The sequence below is a fragment of the Bombus affinis genome, chromosome 3 (genome assembly GCF_024516045.1).
Source record: "Bombus affinis isolate iyBomAffi1 chromosome 3, iyBomAffi1.2, whole genome shotgun sequence".
Lineage (NCBI taxonomy): Eukaryota > Metazoa > Arthropoda > Insecta > Hymenoptera > Apidae > Bombus > Bombus affinis.
In genome coordinates, this window is record NC_066346.1 from 13,740,852 (window position 1) to 13,764,192 (window position 23,341).

At 36.2% G+C, this 23,341-nt stretch overlaps 1 protein-coding gene and 2 long non-coding RNA genes across 4 annotated transcripts; all 3 read left to right on the top strand.

Annotated features, from left to right (window-relative positions):
• The first annotated feature begins 2,499 nt into the window (after positions 1–2,499).
• LOC126914780 (uncharacterized) lies at positions 2,500–6,536 on the top strand. Its single transcript, XM_050719193.1, has 3 exons — positions 2,500–2,522; positions 4,649–4,815; positions 5,728–6,536. The coding sequence occupies exons 1-3, from the start codon at positions 2,504–2,506 to the stop codon at positions 5,995–5,997; spliced, it is 456 nt and encodes a 151-aa protein (XP_050575150.1). The 5' UTR covers positions 2,500–2,503; the 3' UTR covers positions 5,998–6,536.
• A 1,911-nt stretch (positions 6,537–8,447) lies between these two features.
• On the top strand, positions 8,448–10,293 carry LOC126914871 (uncharacterized). The gene is made up of 4 exons (XR_007709891.1): positions 8,448–9,074; positions 9,154–9,322; positions 9,406–9,447; positions 9,531–10,293. It is a non-coding gene; the product is annotated as an uncharacterized LOC126914871 (long non-coding RNA).
• Positions 10,294–15,097: 4,804 nt separating this feature from the next.
• LOC126914829 (uncharacterized) lies at positions 15,098–17,399 on the top strand. Of its 2 annotated transcripts, none has more exons than XR_007709838.1 (4): positions 15,098–15,297; positions 15,952–16,076; positions 16,545–16,637; positions 17,272–17,399. It is a non-coding gene; the product is annotated as an uncharacterized LOC126914829 (long non-coding RNA). The 2 variants fall into 2 exon arrangements; XR_007709839.1 differs by lacking the exon at positions 17,272–17,399 and adding an exon at positions 16,791–16,851.
• Positions 17,400–23,341: the final 5,942 nt, after the last annotated feature.

Genomic DNA, 23,341 nt, shown 5'->3' on the forward strand with positions numbered 1-23,341 from the left:
GATGCAGCAATTTCACGATACCATTTAATTAAAGTGGGTGTATATTTTTTTGAGAGCATCCTCTGTACATCAGAAATATATTACGAAATAGAAATATGTTATTACTGGTTTTCCGATGAGAATCCGAAGTGTATCAAACATTTAATCGGCGTAGATATTTATCGACGCAACAGTTGCAATTTCACAGATACAAATATCTTGCGAGTTCTCTCATCGTCGTAATTTGTATCTCCTTTATATACATCGTCTGTCTGAATATTCTTTCTAATATTCTAATTGGACTGTAGATTTTGATGCAAATTCATATTTTTGAGAATATGATTGAAAAAAAAAAAATAGAAGTAAAGAGTATTTTGTATATTTTATATTTTCTTTCGTATCACGTGCATTTTGTACAATTTTATTGAAATTGGATTACAAGAGCCAAGCAAATCGAACATCAAACGGACTACGCGTCGTGTGTTACTTTATAGGAAAATCACGACAATGTCTGTAACATTCGTAGTATTTTACGATCCTATCTACGATAGCAATTAAAAGTTCATCAAACAGATGATTACATCACGTACAAGCCATTTGAAAGTCAAATTGTTCCATTTTCCGAAAATTTATTCTTTCTAACTTTTTAAGGGTATTGTACATCGTGGCTTATTAACATACTAAATAATAATTGACTGTTCGAATAGTTTGATGATTTTTGGAAAGTACGTGTCCCTGGTAAATATAACTTCTATGCACACTTCCAAATCCGTTTGAAATTTCACCGATACGATCAAGTTAGGCGTGTCTCGCTACAGTGCTGCAATGATCATTTCGAAATGCTTCGTATATCATATACGCAAAAAGTTTCCAGCAACGTTGAAACAGCTTCGCGAGCCACGTGTAATTTATTTATAAAAGATTTTTGCAACTGTCGAGACATCTTGGTATCTGTTAATAATCATTGAGATATCATTGCAATCAAGTAATTGCACTGTATCATACGCGATAACGAAGTTACTCGATTATTCGAATGGTATGTACTGGGATTAGTTTCGATGGATGTTTGAATGATGACGGAATATTTGGCCAGCATAAGGACTGATCCCTTCCATATCGATCGCGTTTATCGATATTTGATAAAGAGGTCGTTTGCAAATTACATTTACCGTCTACTGTTGCTCACGAAATTATTCCAACTCTGATACGTGCTTCTTTATAAATATATCGCGTGTGTACGTGTATGTTACATATTATATTACATATCGCATATTACATATTATATTGTATTTTAAGTAACAAGATATTTAGTGCGAGTGTATATTTCGCAGAGATTCCAAAAGTGATTAAACAGTCAATTATCCATCACATCGATGCATCTCAATGTTCAATGGGACAGTATTTCGCGTCTATAACATGTTGAAGATAGCTCTTTATGGTGTATCTCGTGGAGGAAATTAATTTCACGAAATTAATTAAACAGTCAATTATCTGTTGTACCGATACGTCTTGATATTCAATGGAATAATTTTTGATATTTATTGTACGCTCAAAATACCTATCTATACTATGTACTATTTTTCCCCCCAAATATTCGCCACAACTATTTTCTGCCTTTTACATTTGCACTTTCAGGATGATTTCAAATTCTACCAATGTGATCTGGATAGTCGTGTTTCGTTACAAAACGAACAAAATCCCGAAGTCTCGTGTAACGGGCTATAGGAGGCGTTGGTGCGTTCTTTAAAACAGAATAACTTTTCAAAAATTGAGTCAAACAATTTGTTTCTTTCCTTTTTTCTTTTTTTTTTTTTTTTTTTTTTTTTACGAGTTAGAAGAATTGGAAAGATTAACAATAGGTGACGTGTAAAGAAATGTTGAAAGAAGTACAATTAGTCGGAATAGCGAAGAAGAAAGTAAAGGTAGCTTTTTACAACTTTTCTAGCTGGACCTGTAACGAAGATTTAAATAACACATTTCGAAGATTTCCTCTAACTCGTCGAGCAAAATTCAAATGGTTCGGTCCACAGTTGCAGACGAGTTATTTCGTTCGAATGAACGTACGAAACGAAAGATATTTTTACGGCGAGTGTCGGACTATTTTAGCTTTCGAGGCATTGTAAGTTGAATTTTAGTTGCAGTGTCGACAAATCATTGATTCAGTGACAGTGAATTTTCTTTTTTCTGGGTGTGATGCGAATGCGCAGAAACTTTGACGTCAAACGTTCCCGCTGAACGAACAGGACCTTCCGGCTGCCATGGATATTGATTTTCCTTGGGCTTCAAGGTTTCTGGAGCAGCTGTACCCATCCAGCGCAGACTCCGGCTATTCTCAATATGGCTGCCTATTGTACCCAAATCCGCTCGTTTTGCGTCGCAACGCGCTCGCCGCCATACACCAGCATGCGATCAATGCGCCAATGACATCAGCCGAATTTATTTTCGAATGTGACGCGCTAGACGTTATCAACATGGCCGATACATGTACCCTGTCACGTACTTCCTGATCGTCGTGTCTATCTCCATGGTCGTAAGCATCAATGGTAAGCCTCGCATTTCACTCGCTTTGTCGGGCTGCTTAAACCTTCGCCTCTTTAATTCGACGCGTTTCTCACACGTTTCGCCACGAATCAAATTACATTTTTCTGAAATTAAAAATTCGCCGATACGCGTTGTCCATCTTCGGTATTTGCGAGAGAAGAAAACGATTCTTGCGCCTTATTCGTCACGCCGATTTTCACGTCGATACGATCGGAATACCAAAGTTGATCGACTCGACAATGTATTGACCAGTTAGCCGTTGCGACTAATGCGACTAAAATGCGTTAGAAAGGACAGAACAACTACTTTGTTCACGCTGTATTATAGTTTTTTCATAATAATTATTTATATCTCTTCATTTGTTCGTTTTACCTGGTCCTGGCTTCCAAATGGTCGAAACGTCTTCAAATTTACGAATATATTTTAGTTTTCGCTGAAATTGCAGTTTAAACAGCAAAAACTGCTTTTTACGCGTGACGAGTATACTCGTCAAGAGTAGGTAACTGGTTAAGACGGAAGATAATTTGCCAGGATAGACAATGGCGGTATTTCGTCTTTGAGAATTTTTAATTTGAGGAATTTTTCTTTCAACAAAGAGCGTTTCTGTAATGGAAAATGGAAGTTTCTGTTTCTTCCCATTTTTCTCTTTCTTTCTCGAGGTTCCTTTCAGTTACATGGCCCTATTTGTTTTACGAGCAAGTTGCGTTTTAGGAGCGTGTTTCGTTGAGGGAGTTTTCACTAGATGTCTGAAGGAACGATGTTTCGTCTATTTATAGCGAAGATCTTCCTCTACATATAAACTGCATATAGAGGAAAGTGCACCTGTTGAAGCCTTCACTCGTAGGTGTTAGCCATTTGTGTTACGAATCGTGTAAACAACGATCATCGTACACGGTGCATTTAATTGACTTTTCTTCCGTGATAAGCTTCGCGATGAATTCTCATTTCGAGGCTACCTTTTTCATTTACCGTCTTGCCTATGTTTCCTATGTATAAAATAAATAATTCATACTGAATACATCTATTTCTATTTTCTCTTTTTCTTTAGATAAGAAGAATATTACAATCAACTTTCACAGAGAATTTTTAACATTAGACCGTCCCAAAAGTGTCTTTTATCTTATAAGGAAATAATAGACGCACAACATTTTTTGTTTTAAATTATTTTATTGAATTACGTTTAATCCATCTTATTCTATTGGAACCAGATGTGAAATAAAACAGTATAATTTTTAACTTCATGAAATATACATAGAATATTTCGTGGATATCGAATCTGCAGTCTTGCGTAGATCCAATTGTCGTGTAGATGCAAACGTAGTCGTATACCGTCTGTTTAGTCTTCGGAGATGATCGAATCTGTTAAGAAGCTGAAACTCTAGAGGATTGGTACGATTGATCAAACTTGCGTGGAAGCGTTTTTCCGAACTTGGAAATATCTTTCATAACTGTAGGTATTTTTAAGTACCCGTGTATGATTTCGTTGATTACCTGCCAATGGATAAGGAATACGTTTGCTGCTCTCGGAATACGTTTAATTGAAATAAATCGAAATAAATTTTTCGTAATTTCCGGATACGTTTACGATATTTTGCTTGCCAAGTCTTACCGTCGGACGTATCGCAAGAACAGCAGGAAAATTTGGCGAAATATCGTTAGAGACGCTATTCGACGGAGAAGCTAAACATCCGAAGAATTCCGTTCTAAATAAGAAACCTAAACCGATGTTTCACCTTATTAGACGATTTCCTCGATGATATCCCTTTCCGCAATCTTCCTAGCAATCTTGTCAACGAACGCGACGAAATTTCATCTTACGCATATCGCCGATGTGTCTGTAAATGTCAAGACTAATATCTATTTATTTTTACAAAAATGTACAAAAATCTGACGTTAATGAAAGCACGACACATTTGTTTGAAAAATGAAAGAAAGGAAGAAGTAGAAGGAAGTAATTTCTAAGAAATAAAAGAGAGAAAGATGCGAAGCATTAAAAAGTAGACAACGATTTGCCCAACGTCTTACGTCCGATTCCTACGTCGATTTTAATAATCTTTAGAAATCTAGGATAAATCACGATTTCTATTAATTAATACGTATTTGTCGGTTGATTGTGTCCGATGATCAGGCCAACTGTTAACTACGGAACATCGAACTCACGCAGCGTCGGAACGAGCAAACGATTTATGGTGTCATCAGTGTGATACAATGGAAGATGGAGAGAGATGCGCCAATCTGACCGGAAACTTCACCACTTTCGGGCACAAGTGCACTGGTGATAAAAGGACCTGTATGGTAATGACAAATGATAACAGCGATTCAAACGCTTGTTGATTATACACAGGTCACGCACGTGTTTCAGCAGATGTTTGATATTTTGCTTTGATCGCGTGCTTTTAAAGCAAACAGAATATAGCAAACAGCTAGCTAAAAGCGATATTAGTTATCGTCAACACGAGAGCGAGAGAAGGCTGTTCAAGATAGAGCCACAGTTTCATTTCGTTCATAACGCGATTTTAGTGTTTGGAAATGTTCAATATAGTCGATCAATTCAGTTTCATAATAATTACGTACTTTATTGAAATTGAATCCGCTTTATAGGAACATATGTACATGGTGTACACATTTGAGGGAATATGCAAATGCAATTTTTTATTTGTTCTTCTTATTTATTGGTAATCAACAATGATATTGGATATGATATAATTGTACAGTTTGCACATACACGGCAAAAATTTTACGAAATCCGTAATCGATATTAACCGACCGAATTAACAATGAACGAGCCGTATTCTCTGGAAATGATGCGAGATATTCTGGAAAATTGATATTCCCTTGACTAAAAATATGTTACGTTCACACTCACTCGTGTTCGTTACGAGTTCCAATGTGAAATGTCATACAGAGTGAAACAAGGAATTGTTGCAAATATTAATTTAATTTTAGTATCAAGAATCATTCTACGTACATGTAGAATTCTTTCTCATCTTTTCTTTTCAGTCTTCTTTTTTCTCTTTTCGCTCGATACTATCAAGTTCGTGGTTTAATGCCGACCAAAATGAGCTCGTACTCGGACAAAATTAAAAGAAATACTATATTTTAGCGTACGAGTGTCTCTTGCGATCCGCTAGGACATGTCATATAACGAACATCGTGAAAGTTTAAAATCTGCAAATATTCCTTTCACGTTTGCTTCTTTCTCTTCAGGTAAAGCGATTTTCTTACACTACCAGCACCGAAGATTCAACGTCTAGTCCACAAACTTGGTCGGTGGAGAGAAAGTGTACTAACAAATGCGACTCCGGATGTATAGTGGTCGGTGAACGAACAAAACTCTCCGCTTGCACCACTTGCTGCGAGAAATCGTTTTGCAATATCGGTACCGGTGCTGCGAACGATCTGACGATAAGAGGGATCGATCTGTTTCTAGCTTTAGTATTACAAATTACATTAACAATTATCATGTATCCGTCCTGACATTGCAGACGAAGTAACACACGATCGTGAATCATTTTAGTCGCCGATGAGAATAATTGGTTCTATTAACGCGTTTATACGTACATTGTAACATACACTGTAATATTACACAACAACACGATACATAAGATTTATCGCATTACCAATGAAAATGCTGTTTTCATTTTATAAATGTGTACATGGAGTTTCATTCCTTATGTGTTTCATAATAATATTACGATGAATATTGATTAATAAGTCAATAAAATTACGACGATATCGATAATACGAAGCTCAGAAATAAGAAAATAATAATGATGTTCTCGTTCTAATGATGTCGATAAATCAAAGAACAATTGATAATGTAAAAAGGGGATGTTCTTAAGAATACGATGCTCATAATTATAATAATTACAAATACAATCAAATCTACGAGAATGAGATTTAAAACACTGCTAAGTTATTACTCGATCGTTCAACGAACCAATGTAATTTAAATTGTAAATTTTAGAAAAATTGTTATAGCAATACACTACCAATAAATTGTATAAAGTAACAAACTTTTCTAAAAAAAAAAAACTCATTAAAACTCTCGATATAATAATAAATACTTTTTATCGATTTCCATTTTTCCATTATCCTCTACTTAATTCCCAAGGATGTCAATGAGAAACATATTAGGTTGTTCCAAAAGTCTCTGTCTGTTTTATAAGAAAATAATAGATGCACAACATTTTTTCTTTTATATTATTTTATTGAATTTTGTATGATCCGTTTTCTACTAATAGAACAAAATGGATCATAATGTAAAACAAAAAATGATGTGCATCTGTCACTTCCTTATAAAACGAAAGAAATTTTTGGGAAAACCCAATGGAATGGGAATTTTCTCGTGGACACATAACATTAGAAAATTGTACACAACTTTTATTTAAATTCCTTCGTACGATCTCTGTACAATATTCTTTTACTAATTATACCTTAATTTTCTTTTTATTTTACTTTAATTTTTAAGTATCCTCCGATTGGTTTCCAATTATTTTGATTATTTTGCAGGAAGCGAACAATTTTAACGATCGGCATATTTTTCGATACTCGTGAACAAGAGTGTACAACCTGGACGTTTATACACACCCACATTTCTCTCAAACGCACAAACATCCGCATTCCGTTTATAATACTAAAATTTCGCTGGAAACAGGGAAACGCGAGATCAGGTATCTACTAAATCGCTTAAACTATATAGTTTATACCAGCGCGTTTACAGCTGTAACCAATTAACGTAATTACACTGCCTAAATGAAAGCATTCAGTTTATACTCGTGCATTCTGTTCTTTCAACAGCATCCTGGAAATCTGCGTGTTATCATTTTCGTAGAAATCGAGAGAGCTTAGGTTGAATGTAGATCCGACATCGTCAAACGGAAAATTACAAAGTTCTTGAATTCCTGGAAGGTTCTAACGGGATATAGGGTTTTGTTCCAATGGAAAACGCATATTCGTTTCTAGGAATCGGTTTTAATTAAATTTCCACATCCGTGAACAAAGGGATATGATTTATCGTGCGATAGCATATAATGAAAACTAAGGCAAAGAATGGAATTTTTTGTTTTTCGTAGAAAACGTGAGACGACATCGCCTTGTTAAGAGGAAATAAAACCATTCCAGGAAAGAATAACGATCGTCGTTAAGCGTAATGTAATTTCTTTCTGAAGAGTCATACTAATCTATCGCCCACGCGTAATGCTTCGATGCTAAGCATCTCTCATTTTGCATCTCGTTCGTTGCCATTCATCTCGTCGTGTAAAACGCAAATAAAATGGAAAGAAATATTTTTTATTCCAAGAAGCAATTATTCAAACAACAATTTATCAACGGATAAGAAAATCAGAAATGTCCCTTTTAATATTTTTAAAATTAATATTAAAAACATCTTTCTCTTCTTTTTTACACTCTTACTTATCTGAAATTCTTTATCTCCTAATTTCGATAAACCATTTTACAAAACGTAGGCTATTGTCCGTTTTACGTTTAACTGTTATGAAATTTTGCAGTCCATTTACGCATAATCTTGCGAGTAAAGTACATTTTGCCAAAAGTAATCGAGCGTCTGTCTACTTTTGAACAATACTGTACCCAACAGCTACTTACAGTGGCTACAAAAAGTATTTCTGTATTATTTCTACTATTGTGTTTATCCCAGCGTGCTAATCAATTATATTAATTGAAAGCATATTAATTGTCCTCTGTCTGCAAAAGCCTTACCGACATTTACACGCTGGATCGTTTAGGATCATGCAATATCTGTTTACGTTCTCGTGTTTTAAAAAGTGTGCTCAAAAATTCTTGAATACTCTTGCAAGTTGTTAGAATATTTTCCAATAATTTTCATATCGATACATGTGAATCTTTTTAAGCGAAGCGGAATCTAAGCAAAAATATGAAGAAAGTGGAAAATCGCTTGAAGTCACTGGTCGAAAACCATCCACTATGCAGATGGACAGATAAATTTCGCGTCACTTGATAGTACTATCGTATGACTACGAACTATTGACACTAGTTGAAAGTGAAATGTAACGGCTGATGAAAAAAAATTGAAAAAGATAGAGATACGTAAGTATTAGCATTAGGTTGGCATAAAAGTTTCTTTCGTTTTGTGAGGAAATAATAAATGTACATTTTTTGTATCATATTATTGTATTGAATTATGTATGATCTATTTTGTAGTATTAGAATCCATTTTATTTTATTCGTACAGAATTCAATAATAATAACATTATATTTCCTTATAAAACTAAAGAAACTTTTGGGACAACCTAACGCATATAAATACCTTTTCACAGCCACTGTATAAGATTATAAAAGATACTGATATACAAGATATTGTTAGCTGTAGCTGCACAGCCACCACGCACTGAGCATTGCAAATATCGAAAGCCCTGAAGAAAATTTGAAGAAGAAATGCTGTAATTTTATAAAACTGAATTCCAATCGACGAGACGAGTAAACGTGTGACAGATATCGTAGAATAGAAAAAAAAGTGTGTAATAGGCAAAAAAAGAAATGTTTAATATAAATTTTACTTAGAATTCATACACGTAAGTAGATATGACTTTTCTGCCAGTCACTGTGCATTATCTGACATAATTTATCTCTCGTACTTATTCTTTCATCCAGGCAAAGGAAGCTGTCGGAACAGATATAATTCCCGTTCATTAGATTCGTCGCCTTACTGAATACGATATTCTCGAGTTCGCGGTTCAAGGGAAAGCGAAGAATTCTGGTGGGGTCGAGAGTGTCACGTAAAATAAAAAACAGGGGGCTCGAACGAAAAGAAAAAATTAAGGTAACAAAAAAAAGAAAAAAACAAGAGAATTTATTTCTTGTATTCTGAATTTACACTGACTGCGATTATGTTCTGAGCTCCAGCCGTGACTTTCCAAGACTGAAGCTCTTACAATTTGACTTTCGGTAACATCTGTTTCTTCTTTGTTTGTCATCCCTCAATATCCCCACTACCCTGTAGGCGTACATGACCGTTGTCACACTTCTAGGACATTCGGTGGAAGGACCGTTAGGATACAGGTGACTCATTAGGCACTTCGGCGATATACATTGTCGCCAAGGCCGCCACATCTCTATCTCCATCATCGGTCCATCGGATTTGAAGTATGCCGGTCGTGACAAGAGCAACGTTCAAGATGAAATCCTCGGCCCTTGTTAAATCGTCTCGGTCGGGGTCGAACAATGCGTTCGCCAGCACCCTCGTTTCTCGGTGATTGCACATAAAGCTGCCATTATTAGAACTTCAGTGGGCGGTAAGCGCTGGTGCTTTTTCCAGTCTCGCGTTCGCGCTTACTCTCACGCACAATTCGCCGCTGCACTCGCGTGCGTTTCCAGCCGCGTTCATCCGTCCATGTGGCTGCCAGTCGTAGCACGAAGCTCGTTCGTCGCGTTTACTCCACTTTTTTCATCGAAAAATTTTATCCGGAATATCACGTTCGACTCGACGACCGATTAATTATCGTATTTTACTTTTACCGATGGTGCATCATTTTCATGGAAAACGTTTAAATTTCCACGTGGTGCCACGTGGTGGAAAAAATGGCCACCGGTTGCTGCACGACGCTCCTTCGTCGCGTTTATTCCACCTCTTCGGCGAAACGTTCCATCCGGAACGTCGCGATCGACACGAGATCGAAATTAATTATATTCTACTTTCTCCGATGGTGAATCGTTCTTGCGCGAAAGAAAATTAAATTCCTACGGCACGTGGTGAATAAATTGGCCACCAGTTGCTGCACGACGCTCCTTCGTCGCGTCTACTTTTTCGTCGAAACCTTCTGTCGGGGGGTATCGCGATCGACCCGAGATCCGATCGATCGTCTTATCCTTCCGTCCTTTTCGCGAAAGTCGTTCGAATTTCTGTGACGCGCGCATGGAAAATACTGGCGCGAATCTTCGAGTTGGTGAGAATCTTTGGCTCGAATTTGATGATTCGTTCGCACGTGGGAATCGCACGGCGAGGCGTGCGATTGTCGCGATCGCTCTTATCGCTCGCTCCACTTACGTTCCGCTTCGTTCTACCGACTACTAGTTTGCTGCATTCCCGGTTACTTTACTGGTGGTGAATCGTTAATCGACGCGAGTTACCGCCCACGAGTTGGTTACGATACGCAAGTACAGTGGAAAAAGGAGTTTAGCGAAACAGTTTCGTAAAGCTAAACGATTGGACGAATCGAAAGGAATTGGAAGTCGTTCTAAGAATTCTGTTCGAAGACAGCTTTGAGAAGGCGAACGGCGATTGAAAAAAGAAGAAATTGAAAGACGTCGAAGGAAATCGACGAACGTTCGAATTCAACGAGGCAGTTTCGTACGCCTAGAGACGATGATCGAAGGAAATTGAGAAAGATTCGTCTGTATTTTAAGATTCTGTATCAATTTGGTATAAATAGGTCGAGCAAATATTCACGGTTAATCTTTTCGATAAAGCACTACCTACAAAACCACTGCATTCTATGATTTCATTTCATCTCTGGTGTACCGTAGAATCGTTCCTTTCTCCATTATACGATCGATTAAACAACACCCTGTGTATTAAAACCAACGATTCACCTTCGTATTACTTCCGCGCGAGCTACGTGATAAAGCGCGAGACATTGAAAATGTTAGAACGCGAGAGTATCGTCGCATCCGCGTCTATATGACACGGCGTTTCGAAAGCGTTACGAACCGGCGAAATGAAATGAGAATATCGGGTCTGCGAATTAGCTGCTTTCATCGCGATAACTACGTCTGCGAGTGAACGAGCATGCCTGGCGAGTTTTGGGTAGCCAGAAAATCCTATTGAAATTTCGATCAAAGCGCGCGAGACATGACGCGATCGAAACTTCCCAGTTTTCTCCTCGCCACGTGGCTGCTCGGCACGATCGCTACTAAGTCGCGAATGAGCGACTTTCTGCAAAGCTTGCAGGAGTACGAGATCGTTTACCCTCGAGTGATCCCGAATGAGAGCGCGCGGAACAGAAGATCGACCCACGAAGACCGAGAAACTTGGCGCGAGTATCTCCACTAAGAGCCGGTGTTCCTCGAGATCAGCAACTGGACCTTAAGGACCATGGCCAACGATCGATTGATACTGTCGTCGAATTTCACCGTGAATTGGGTGCGTCAGGGTAAAACCAAGTCCGAGCGACGTAACGCCAAGGCGAACTGCGATCTTCGACAAGGCAGCTTGGAAGGAGACGCGAGTTCCTTCGTCGTCGTGACGATATGCGAAGAAGAAGTGTACGCCTTGATGTTGATCGGGCAGAGATCGTTCTTCGTTCAGCCGCTGACGAATGGCCAGCATGTGATGTTTCAGCCGAAAAACGAAAAGTGGTGGTCGATCAGGAATAATTCGAGCTTCGTGTCTGTGAATCCGGAAAATCCTGCAGGTGAGAAGGATCGTTATCGCGATGGCTTTTCATCTTTCGTTAGACGGTTGGATGTAGGTGATTGGTTGATCGATTTACCGACTTCCTTGCCAATTATGTTATAAGCTTCTTACTTTGCGATCCGCCGTTAATTGCTTCTTCTATTCTAAAATTGACTCTGATCGTGATACTGTAAGAACTGATAGCGTCGATATTATAATACCATACATAGAGTATGAGAGTAATCGTAGTACAAACGAATATATATATATATATATATATATATATATATATATATATATATATATTCGGTTTAATAAATTTAATTTAATAAATTTAAACCGTCAAACAGGGAGGGCTTAATCTGCAGGCAAAAAGAAGAAAAAGAAATAATCATTTACAAAGCGAACGACCATTAGCTAATTCCAATTTAAAAATATAGCTAAAGTCAAAGTCATTTTGAACAAATGTTTCCTGTACGCGTTACCGTTTGGCATGGACGAACGTCTCGGACGTTGATGTCCGTACATTTATATATATATATATATATATATATATATATATATATATATATATATATATATATGCAGTTCTGATAATCATTTTCAACTCGCACAGGGAAGAAACATCATTGAGGCTACCGCGAATTAAATTCGCGTATCAAGTAACAGGATAGATACGATTCATACGAAGCTTTGCGTCGTTATTCGAGGTAGGAAAAGCTTTAGCAGTGATATCGAGAAAAGCGAAACTACGAAATCATCGCTGTCGTCGAGACAGAAATTGCTGCGAATATCGCGGAAAGCAGAGCGACGGTAAAGAGTATTACAGGAAAAAGTTGTTCGGAATATTAGCCTTGGCAAACATATTTCAAAGCCGTTGAATATGGCGAGATTGTCCGCTTTGTAAATATTTACCGAAAAACATGTCGTACGAAGCTGGGCAATAAACGCGTTTTTCCACAGTTACAAACAAGTATCGTACGTATGAAACAAGTAACGACGAATTTTCCATTCCAGGGCACGCGACAATTGACCGTATTATCAGCGTTTCGTCAGAGTTTCAAGAACTGCGTTTTCTTTTCTGTATTTATGGTTTCGCAACTGTAAAACGGAAGGTTTATTCTGGAGATGCGAGTTCGCGTGAACAACTAGCGCAACGAGTAAAAACACGCGGTTTTTGCAACTCGATCGAATTGTTAGCAACTGTGTGTACGAGATCGTATTACTCCCATCGTTGATCGATGTCAGGCTTCTATCCGAGCACACGGACAACGTTCTCCAACGACCAATCAAACATACCAGATAATAATTTTTCATTGTATCATTATTGTAGCTATTAACGACACGGGCTTGTTGTCGCATGATAAAAAGCATGCAACTGCGCTGACACGATAATACAGCGAACTTTTGCACGCTGCGATGGAAAACGCGTCGTTACCTGTTTCGTACGAACGATACTCGTTTGTAATTCTGTAAAGAAACGTCCGTTGACGAACATTATATAAAGTTCTTCCTTCTTCTTCTTCTTCTTGTCTGTAAATCAACTCCTTACAATTTGACGGTTTAAACACACGGTTTTCGCACACCCCGTATATACAGGATGCAACGGAACAACGTCTGAAAGCGAGAACAACGCGAATCCTTGTGGAAAAATGAAGAAAAAGTATAGGATAAAACGTTCTCATTTTCGACTTGGAGAATCGAGTCTGAAAATTTATCAAGTATACTCGAACTGTATCTGAATATCGGTTCGAATAATAAATTTATTTAATTATATAATTAATTTATTACAAAGGAAATACAATCTGGATGTGAATGTTAAATGGAAACAAATTTTGCTAAGTTGAAAATCGATCGTATCGTAATTACCACGACTCGTTGTTTACAGATTAAAAATCTGTTTTACGAATACGAGGAGCTATATATCTACTATTATTAATCAATTTTTATGAAAAATTTCGTACGATGCGCGGATAAATTCTAATTTGATAAATTGTTGGAAACGTGGAAAATTGAATGCAATAAAATTACGTGGCACGGTTTACACGGTTGCAACTTTATGACCCACTTAGGTCAAGTAGCAATGAAATTTATTGCATATATCGGAAATTCAAGGCACGTAATTGGCAGTTTATAAACAAATTATTTGTTCTCTTAATTAAATTGCCCGCGTCGAAAGCTGTGAAACGTTTTTGTATCGAAATCGAAGAATCCAACATCGCGATCCTATGAATCGAAGAATGCGACGTAAATGTTCGAAGTATGGTTGAGAAACGATAGAAAATTCCAAGTGTTACGCTGTATTTCTCGTTCGATTTGAATCGAAATTTTAATGAGGAACAGCGCCGATTGATATTTAAAAGTGAAACGGTTAAGAGCAACGATACAGGTTTTGTTAAAAGCAATTGGTCTATTTACCTCGCTGTTTAAACGGGTTTGTTTGACGTTACTTTGATCAATTTCCATTGACACTTTTATAGATAGCATTCTTTTTTACGGATGGAAAGCCGTCTGATGGAAATTTGTCTGAAATGTCCGTCGTAAAATTGCATTTTCGCGGGCAACAGAAAACAATGGAATTTTGTACAAAAGCGCAATACTTTAATTAGCGCAAAATTCCATTTTCCCCGCTGGGAAATTGAATTTTCTATTAAAGCGTGATACGTTTAATCAGCGGTGGCGTAAATTCAACAAACTAACAACTGGAATATTGACTTGTCACAATTTTGTGACACCGTATATGTCGTTGATACGTTCCAGTCTGGTCGTATTTACAATTTCAGAAATTTTGCAACTATTTTTTCATTTTATCCGTAACGAGAATAGCGAAGATAAGACAGGCAAACGTGGTAAAACGTTGATAATTCGGTTACAGGGAAATCGAATAAATTCGAAGTTGAAGAAAGTAAGAGAAAGTCGAAACGAAGCAAACGCGATTCCTTAAGCCACGATGTTCAGGGATTTTATAATCTTTCCGGTGACGTCTTCGACGTGGAATACCCAGAAGCTGAGAAATTGATTCTGTACGATGAAAAAGACGATGTCTCCACAGAATACAACGATACAATAGTGGAAGAATTATCGATCGACGTAAATCCTGTTGAGAAATGCTCAGTTGGTATGACCGCTAGTTACTAAAAGGTTACTAGGGTTGTGTTGGTACGACTCCTAACGACGCTCTTTTGTCATAGGAGTCGACCACGCCTTAATTGCTAAGACGCATTGGGAGAGTTTAAACGTTTGCTGTGTGATTTGGTGTTTTGTATAAGAGAGAAAATAAAAGGTGTGATAACCAATCCGAGTGGATCCGAGATTGATTATCAACCCCAACCTATATAAAATAACAAATCCCGAGGAAATTGGATACTTCTCTGGTCCTAAATGGCAAAGGAACAGATTATCAAGTAAGTCAAATATTTTTCCAAATGCCATTCTTGTACAATCGTTGCTTTTCTACTTACCACGTACAATATAGCGGTTAATAAATTAACGAATCATCGAATATTACTGAAAGAAAGAAATTGTACTGATATTCCAATCTATCGTGTACAAAAGTAATAATAACAGCATGTAATATAAGAATAGCTTATCTTCAGCCTTAAAAGGAACTCGGTTTACAATTATTCTCCCTATTGCGTTCCACTCTCGCTTGATCTTCTACACGTTCATCTATATTTCGCTGTTTTTAATTTATTTTATTATTCCCTGTCTATTACACATATGTATATTGTCCATTGCACGAATCTTTATCTATCTTGCCTAATTTAATGTAAAAAAATAGAAAAATAGACAAATTTGCTGGAGGAATACGTTTACCAAAATTTGTCAAGAATTTTAAAGAAATTTGCAGGATGAAATTCACGGTGATACCGAATTGATATTTTTGAAATTATACTTTTGAAATAATTATTTATATTATAATAATTATTCCACGAATACTTGCTCGTAGATATTAATTTATGCTTTTAATAATCATGCGTTTAAGCTATCAAGTCGAGTCGAGTAGACTTTCTAATTTCGTGGAAGATAAGTCGATTTCTAAGATAAGTCATTTCTAGAGAAAAGACCAACTGCTAAGGATTCGCCGCCACGATGGCTAGAGCTTGGAATAGCTGCTGATTACTCCGTGGTAGATTTTCATGGAATTCGAGTACAGCAATATATCTTGGCTCTTTTAAACATCGTAAGTAATACCAAACGAAATTCTGTTATTATACTTAGATATAGAATACCTTTTCCTACATATGTACGCGAGCAACCGGGAAACATAGGGCAGAGTTATGCGTATCTCTGTATTTTCAAGGTACGCTACTTGCTTTCAAACATCTCGATCGTATACTCGGATGGAAGCTCTGTATTTTCTGTTTACACTGTTCAAAGCTTACACGTATCTTTTAAAGAGTTCTGCAAATAATTTATCCGTAATGGAATTTTGTAATCGATTAATTTCAGCCATTCGGTAATTGGTTTTCCAATGCTGTTGAGATTAATAACGTACATTTCCTAAGATAAATATAACGAATAAAATTAATTTTTTAGGAAAATTATATAAGATACGATGTATTTACGAGAGTTTTGAATAATAATTTATTTGTAAGGCTGTAATACTGTTTTAACGCCTGTTACATTTTCGTACGTATTTTAATCCTAGGTCAGTGCAATTTACATGGACCCATCGCTCGAATCCAACATGATTCTAGTGATCGTACGAATGATTTTATACGCGGAAAAACGAGACGTTATGGTAAGCGATTTCCATTAAATTAAATCATTTAACTAAAGTAGTAACTATCTGAGATACGCATATGCGAGTGTCAATTATTTTATTTTCTACTTATCTGTACAGTGTATGGTATATAAATTATATAGGTCAAAATATCTGCGCATGACGTTTTAGGTCGATAAAATGCAACGAGTTCCATTTTGTTAAATTGGACAACCGTGAACGATCCCTTGGAAACAAATTTCCAAACAAACAATTTTCACGGATCATTGACAAACCTCGCATTTAACGTGTATCCGAAATATCTGTATAATCGACTATTAAACCTTTTTCATCTCTTAAGAATCTTAATTTAATGTTATAGACCTATGATAATATCATTGATATACGACACTTGCGATTCCTTTTACTTTTCTTTTTCTGCTATTCTTCTCTGCTGTTGAATCAACATTTCAACATTTTTCAGGAAGATTAAAATACTAATAGCGTTACAAGTTACATTTGATTACAATCAACAACACGATTACTTGCACATATATTTATTATCATTGACGAATATTTATATATAGTATATAATGCATGATGTAATAATAAATATAATATATTCGTAATATTTGCTAGCTTTTATTAAGAAAATATTAATAAATTGTCGTAGGTCCGCCGTGGCGATGCCAGACGATCTCTCGAGAACGTGAACAAATGGAACAGAAAGATGCTGTCCTCGAAGGACGTAAATCACGATGTTGCTGTATGGTTGACGCGATTGGATATAGGAGGTCCTTCGAGATCGTGCGCGTTAAATCGAGACGAAGGCTTGACCAGCGCCTTTATCATCGCTCACGAAGTAGCACACATGTGAGTGTCCCACATGTTGAGATATCGTTGGTAAACTGAAATATTTATAACTGGCCTGGGTATTTACGCAGAGACCGTGTGTTATTTATTTATGCAAATACGTACTTGTACGAGAATAATTTGAAAAATGAAATCTCCATAGGAGAACTTATTATCTTTACCGAATATCACAACGAGTACTGTACTTTGAATCTGCCATAGATTTTTGCGTATTATGTGCGTTCTTGCATTCCTCCTTTCACCTACGATGGCTCTTAAACAAGAAACGATATCGTAACGAGAAATACAACCTAGCTGAGCGTCCACTTTGGTTCCACTAGTGTTGTCCCATACGACTTTGTGTTTGACCTCGCTATTAGGGGACTTTTTACCCAACGTTTCCTTCACCGCCTTCACTACCTTCGATTTATCGAACTTGAGACTTAAACTGGCCGTTACTAAATCTTCCGGCTTCTTCGACATCGGTTGGTGTCTCTTCGTGAACCAATTCGACGGTGCCATAAAGGTCGAAATAGCGGCTTTCGAGGATCCGCTAAGCTTACTTTTAGTTCCGTGCAATGTCGACACGTCGAAGCTATTGGAACGGAAGCTCTTCGATCGACTTCCTTTCTGTTCGGTCGTTTTTCCGGGCCAGTTTGATTTGCTATCGTCCCGCGAACTCGGCGCTTCCTCGCCGCATCGGTTGATTTCCGTCGCGGAAGACGCTAACGAGCTTAGGATCGATATCAGATCCGTATTAGAGCAGACAATGCCCGCAGCACCGGAAACGGATGCACTCGCGGCTCTTGGCAGTTCCGAGACGCGCTTTCGGAGAGAAGACGTCGGCGAAACCGACGGAGTAGGCATTTCAGAGAATCGTTGTTTCGGCTGTTGAGTGTAACGTTGAGCGGAACTGTTACCCTCCAGCGGCTGTATTTCGTACACTTGCTCCGTCGACGTCCTGTACATCCTTAAGCGCACCTGGCAAACGGATTGCTTTTATTCGAAAGACAGTTTCTTTTTTATCATAATTCGTGCGTTATGATACATGTTTCGATGATTGAGCCGTTAAGCGTGACAAAGCGATGGAATTGTTTTGCACAGAAATTCTTCAACACGTTGAGTGTTTAGGTGTTTAGGTGTTTAGGTGTTTAGGTACGCAAATAGACTAGAATATTTTGCAAGAATGAAATGTCTTGGTATGGTACGCTTTAATCTATCTATCCAAGTCAAAATAAGTATAAAAATTGCGTGGCAATCAATATATTTAAAAAAAAAAAGAAAAAGAAAAGGAGAAACAGATGCTTCTGATTGTTTAGTGCATTTTCATAAAATCTTCTAAATGTTTAATTCTCATAGAATAAAAGGGAGAGCATACGTTTGAATCTCAGCAGATTTTATTAATTCTTTCAAACCATAAATATAATATGAGTATTACATCAACTTTAGTTCATACATGTAACAACATATTATTCTGCACGTAACAGTTACATTTAATGAAACATTTATTTATCCAGTAAATCCATATTCTCTATTAAACGTTCGTTTATTAATAAAACTACCATAATCGTCCACGCATTGTTCGCTTCCTTAATTATTTTTCAAAGTATAACGATAATCAATGATGCAACAGAAATATCACGTAACATCCCAACAATCTTACATGAGATTTTAGCTGTTTTTACTATACAAATTAAGTCATTATTAAAATAAGTCATTATAATAATATATATATGTCGGAGATGAAAGAATACCGGAACCTTCCCTTTGGAACTTTGGGAAGACCCCTAGTATTGAAATTTAGATTTCACCATAGCCATATTAAGAAACTGTTGTCATTCGATCCGACTGTATTTATTTGAGATTTATGATAGTGAGCTCAGGCTCGAGGCGACAATCAGTCGCCGAACGTAGCCGCGGTCAAAGGGATGAACGTTTTGTCTAACAAAGGCATGAAGTAATTCTATAGCTCTTCTTAAAAGAAATACTTGGGACAGGGCACGACGGTAAACGTTTCAATGGTTTCTGCCCCGTGGCTCGCCACACGCAGACTTTGTCCTTCGGGTAAGATGATTGCCAGATGCCAACGCATCTTCACAGTATATGTTTAGCTGGGCGAGGACCGGCTACGAATATTAAGTTTCAATTATACAAAGTCTTTCAAATAGACAAATAGCCTGTGCCCCAACTATGGGAAGATAAGAGAAATCTATCCTTCCACGAACGACGCTTCCCGCTAGCAACTTTTCCCAAGGACAGCTAATATCTTTCTCTAACCACCAACATGGAAATTGACCAATTAACAGCAACTTCAATTTCCCTCACCCTTCGAACGAAGACTTTTCTCCGCGAATCCGATGATCTCTTGGCACTCTCATGATCGTGCCCTTAGGCACACCCATCATAGATTTCTTCGACAGCGTCACCGCGACGGAGAGCCACTCTCTCTAGTGCCATCTCATCGGCAATCGACCTGTCTTTCGTATACGTAATAATTGCCCCTTGCTCTAACATACAGTGTAACTTAGACGCTAACGAAGGGTAAAGTTCGTCATCCCGTTGACCGCGGATTCGTTATTGAGCCTAGGATCATTGTCATTTGCTTCTCGAGTATCTAATTATCGCGATTACTTGTCCAATTCCATCATAGTCATATTTGCACTAGTAAATATCTCCTCTATTGCATAACGATCACGTCTAGCGCCAATAGGGATTCGTTTCACGCCCTTAAACCTAACTCTAATGTTAACGCCAACCCGACATATATATATATATATATATATATACATACATATATATATTTTATACATACATACATATATCAATTTTTATACACACAATTATACATATTCATTTTCATTTAATATTTTCATTTAATAATTTAATATACCTTCGTCCCGCAAAGGCAAATAAATTCACGCATAACATTTCTCTTCAGCGGCATTGTTCTAGGATTGTATTTGTTGAAAGAAGGATAGCATTAAGCGCTGGAATAAAGAATGACGAATCGTTATTCTTTAACCATCGTACTTAGACTCATATTTATTGAGCTACTTGTATTTTAATCGAAGTCTAATATCCTCCATCTGTAGGCGTAAATATTACTGCCGTTGTTAATGTCATTTTAAGTTTTACTACTGGAAAGGACATTTAAGTTTGAAGGCAGGCAAGTCTACTGTTCTTAAAGCTGACATTTAGACATCTAAGATTTTTTGTGTCTTTGTTGACAAAAATATATTTGACTTTGCATATCTAAAATAAAGGATTTGCGTTATCTAAAATAAATAGATCATCTTTCTTTAGAAAATTCAATGTGGTGAAATTAGAATATGAGATAAAAGAAATACTATGCATACTTATTGTTCTTCTTAAAAATTAAAGGAATACTCATAATCCTAAAACATCCTTTCTATGTTGTACTAGATATATATACAATTAAAATATGTAATAATGTGAATGATAAACTAGTTCGAATAATTATTTTGCTTAAACGTAAGTTAATTGAAATCAGATGAATGTTATACACGCATTATACCGTGCATTATGAACTATTGATTGATTGATGCTCATATTTAATTATTAACGAGAAAATTAGAAAAATAAGATTGAATTTAATCTGTCCTTCTTATATTTATTAAGATGAGTTCTGGGGCTTGAAACACTCGAGATTAGAAATTTTGATTAATGTTTCACATTATGACTGGACGCTTGTTGTAATATCTTTTGTACGAGATACACTATACATACACAAGATCAAAATGGAATTTCGAAACGGTCGTATCGTTCAACAAAAATCTCTTTTATCTTTGATCCTCTTCATAAAAATGCAATTCTCCTTTACAGAACATCATATAACATTTATTGTACGATATATTGTTCAATTATATTTCGAAATTTTCAGCTTCGAATCTTTGTTTAATTATACTGTAGAATTAAATATCATGCGTTATTTAAATATAAAAATAGACTAAACTTTTGTCCACATTTATTAAAGCTGTATCAACTGAGATGTTTAAATTTGCGAAATTTCATGGACTTTTATATTTAATTTTTCATCATGAATCCCGCTTTGCGATACAATACATATTAGATTTATAATATCTTAAATTTACAGTACCAATGCTGATTTCATCTGAAACTATTTGTTTGCAAATGATATCTTTCTTCGTTGGAATTACCCTTCACTTATAAATTAATAATTATTAACATTGAACAGTATTGTTAAACTTCAATAAAAATAGGATCGATAACTAAATGTTAGTTAAAGAAACTTCCTATTACAGGTATAACAAATCATATTGAATTTTGTTTAGAAAACAATAATAAAAATGGGTGTCTTTTTGTGAAAATAATTTACAGCATATCACTCGACTTATTCATATAAGAGACATTAGTTTGTTTAAATACCCTGTTGCACCCTTTTATTCATTTTCAACCCAATTTTTTCACAACATTAAAAAATATTTTAAGCCTGAAGAAAAACATGAAAAACTTCTTATTAGCATGATTTCATGCTAAACATCCTCTTAAGATATTATAAATCTTTCTTGTTTACTAAAACCAGAGCCTAACTGAAATATACGAGTATCGCAACAGGATTAATCGTAATACATGATTAAATACAAGCAATATGTAAGCTATATTTTTACTTTTTACTTCAGAAATAAATATTTCACCAGCATCGTCTTTAGCTTAAGGAAAATAAACTTGTGAAATTTAATTTAAAGCTTCGTAAAACATGGAAATGTTGCAGGATAACAAATCAGAAAAGATATATTAAATAAATCACAGTTCAGGTATCTATAACATGTGATTCTCTTAACAAATCTGTTTCATTCATCAAGCAACTGCAAAATTTCCGTAAAATCAGAAGCGGTTTCACAAATTATAGGCATTCGTAAACATGATAGATAAGAGTTAGTATCGCGGCGTTTTAGAGTATCTATGAGCGTAATATGGAAAGTAAAAAGATGTATAATAAAAATAGTTCACTTTCCAAGCTATCACTAACATTGTAACGAATTATTATACATATAACGGCTCACGAAAGTACTCGGACGCTTACAGAAACTTTCCATGAATATTTTGTTGAAGCTTTTCATGAATTTCAAGATGCATTAGGCTGTCTCAAAAGTTTCTTTCGTTTTGTTCTATTACTACAAAATAGATCATACATAAATCGATAGAATAATATAAAACAAAAAGTGTCGTGCATCTATTATTTCCTTATGAAACGAAAGAAGCTTTTGAAACAAATGTAAATAGGAATTATAAGATGCTTATTGATTACCATCGGTATTTGGACAGTTAATTATGTATTGTATAAATAAGTCACAATATTTTTAGTAGGAGCATTTTTACCCCTAATCAATCATATGTTTAAAAATACTCTTTACATTGTACATTAGTTTTTTGCTATGTGTACGTCTGCAATAAGCATCTTCTAGCTTCCATATATATATTTCCAAATTAGTCTCAATTTTTACCGGTGTAATCATGATAGACACGTCTCGTTACATTGAAGTGAAGTGAAGAAAAACACTTTTCATTCAAATACGTAAACACATAATATTCATAAATTTATAAGAACAATTTTGTCCGCAGGTATTTGGTAGCGCAATTGAGAAGATGTTTTTTTTTTTTATTTATTAGAATATTTACAATCGATTCTCGTTGAGAATTTTCAGTAACTTAGTTTGGCGTGATACAATGACATGGATTATAATAGTTTTATATTGTTGGTTCTAGTAGAAACTAAGGATTTAATCTAGAGGGTATTTTCTTTTTAGTCTGCGGATCTGGTCCGTCGTGTCCAGTAGTTGGGTGACTAGTGGGTTGTTGTGGTTGTTGACTCTTGTTCATCGTGTTATATCTGCTTCTGAACTTGTGTA

What these genes read in the sequence shown, in the direction of transcription:
- LOC126914780 (XM_050719193.1), top strand. An exon ending in GTGATAAAAGGACCTGTATG is followed by an intron (nt 4,816 to 5,727) that starts GTAATGACAAAT and finishes CTTTCTCTTCAG; the next exon opens with GTAAAGCGATTTTCTTACAC.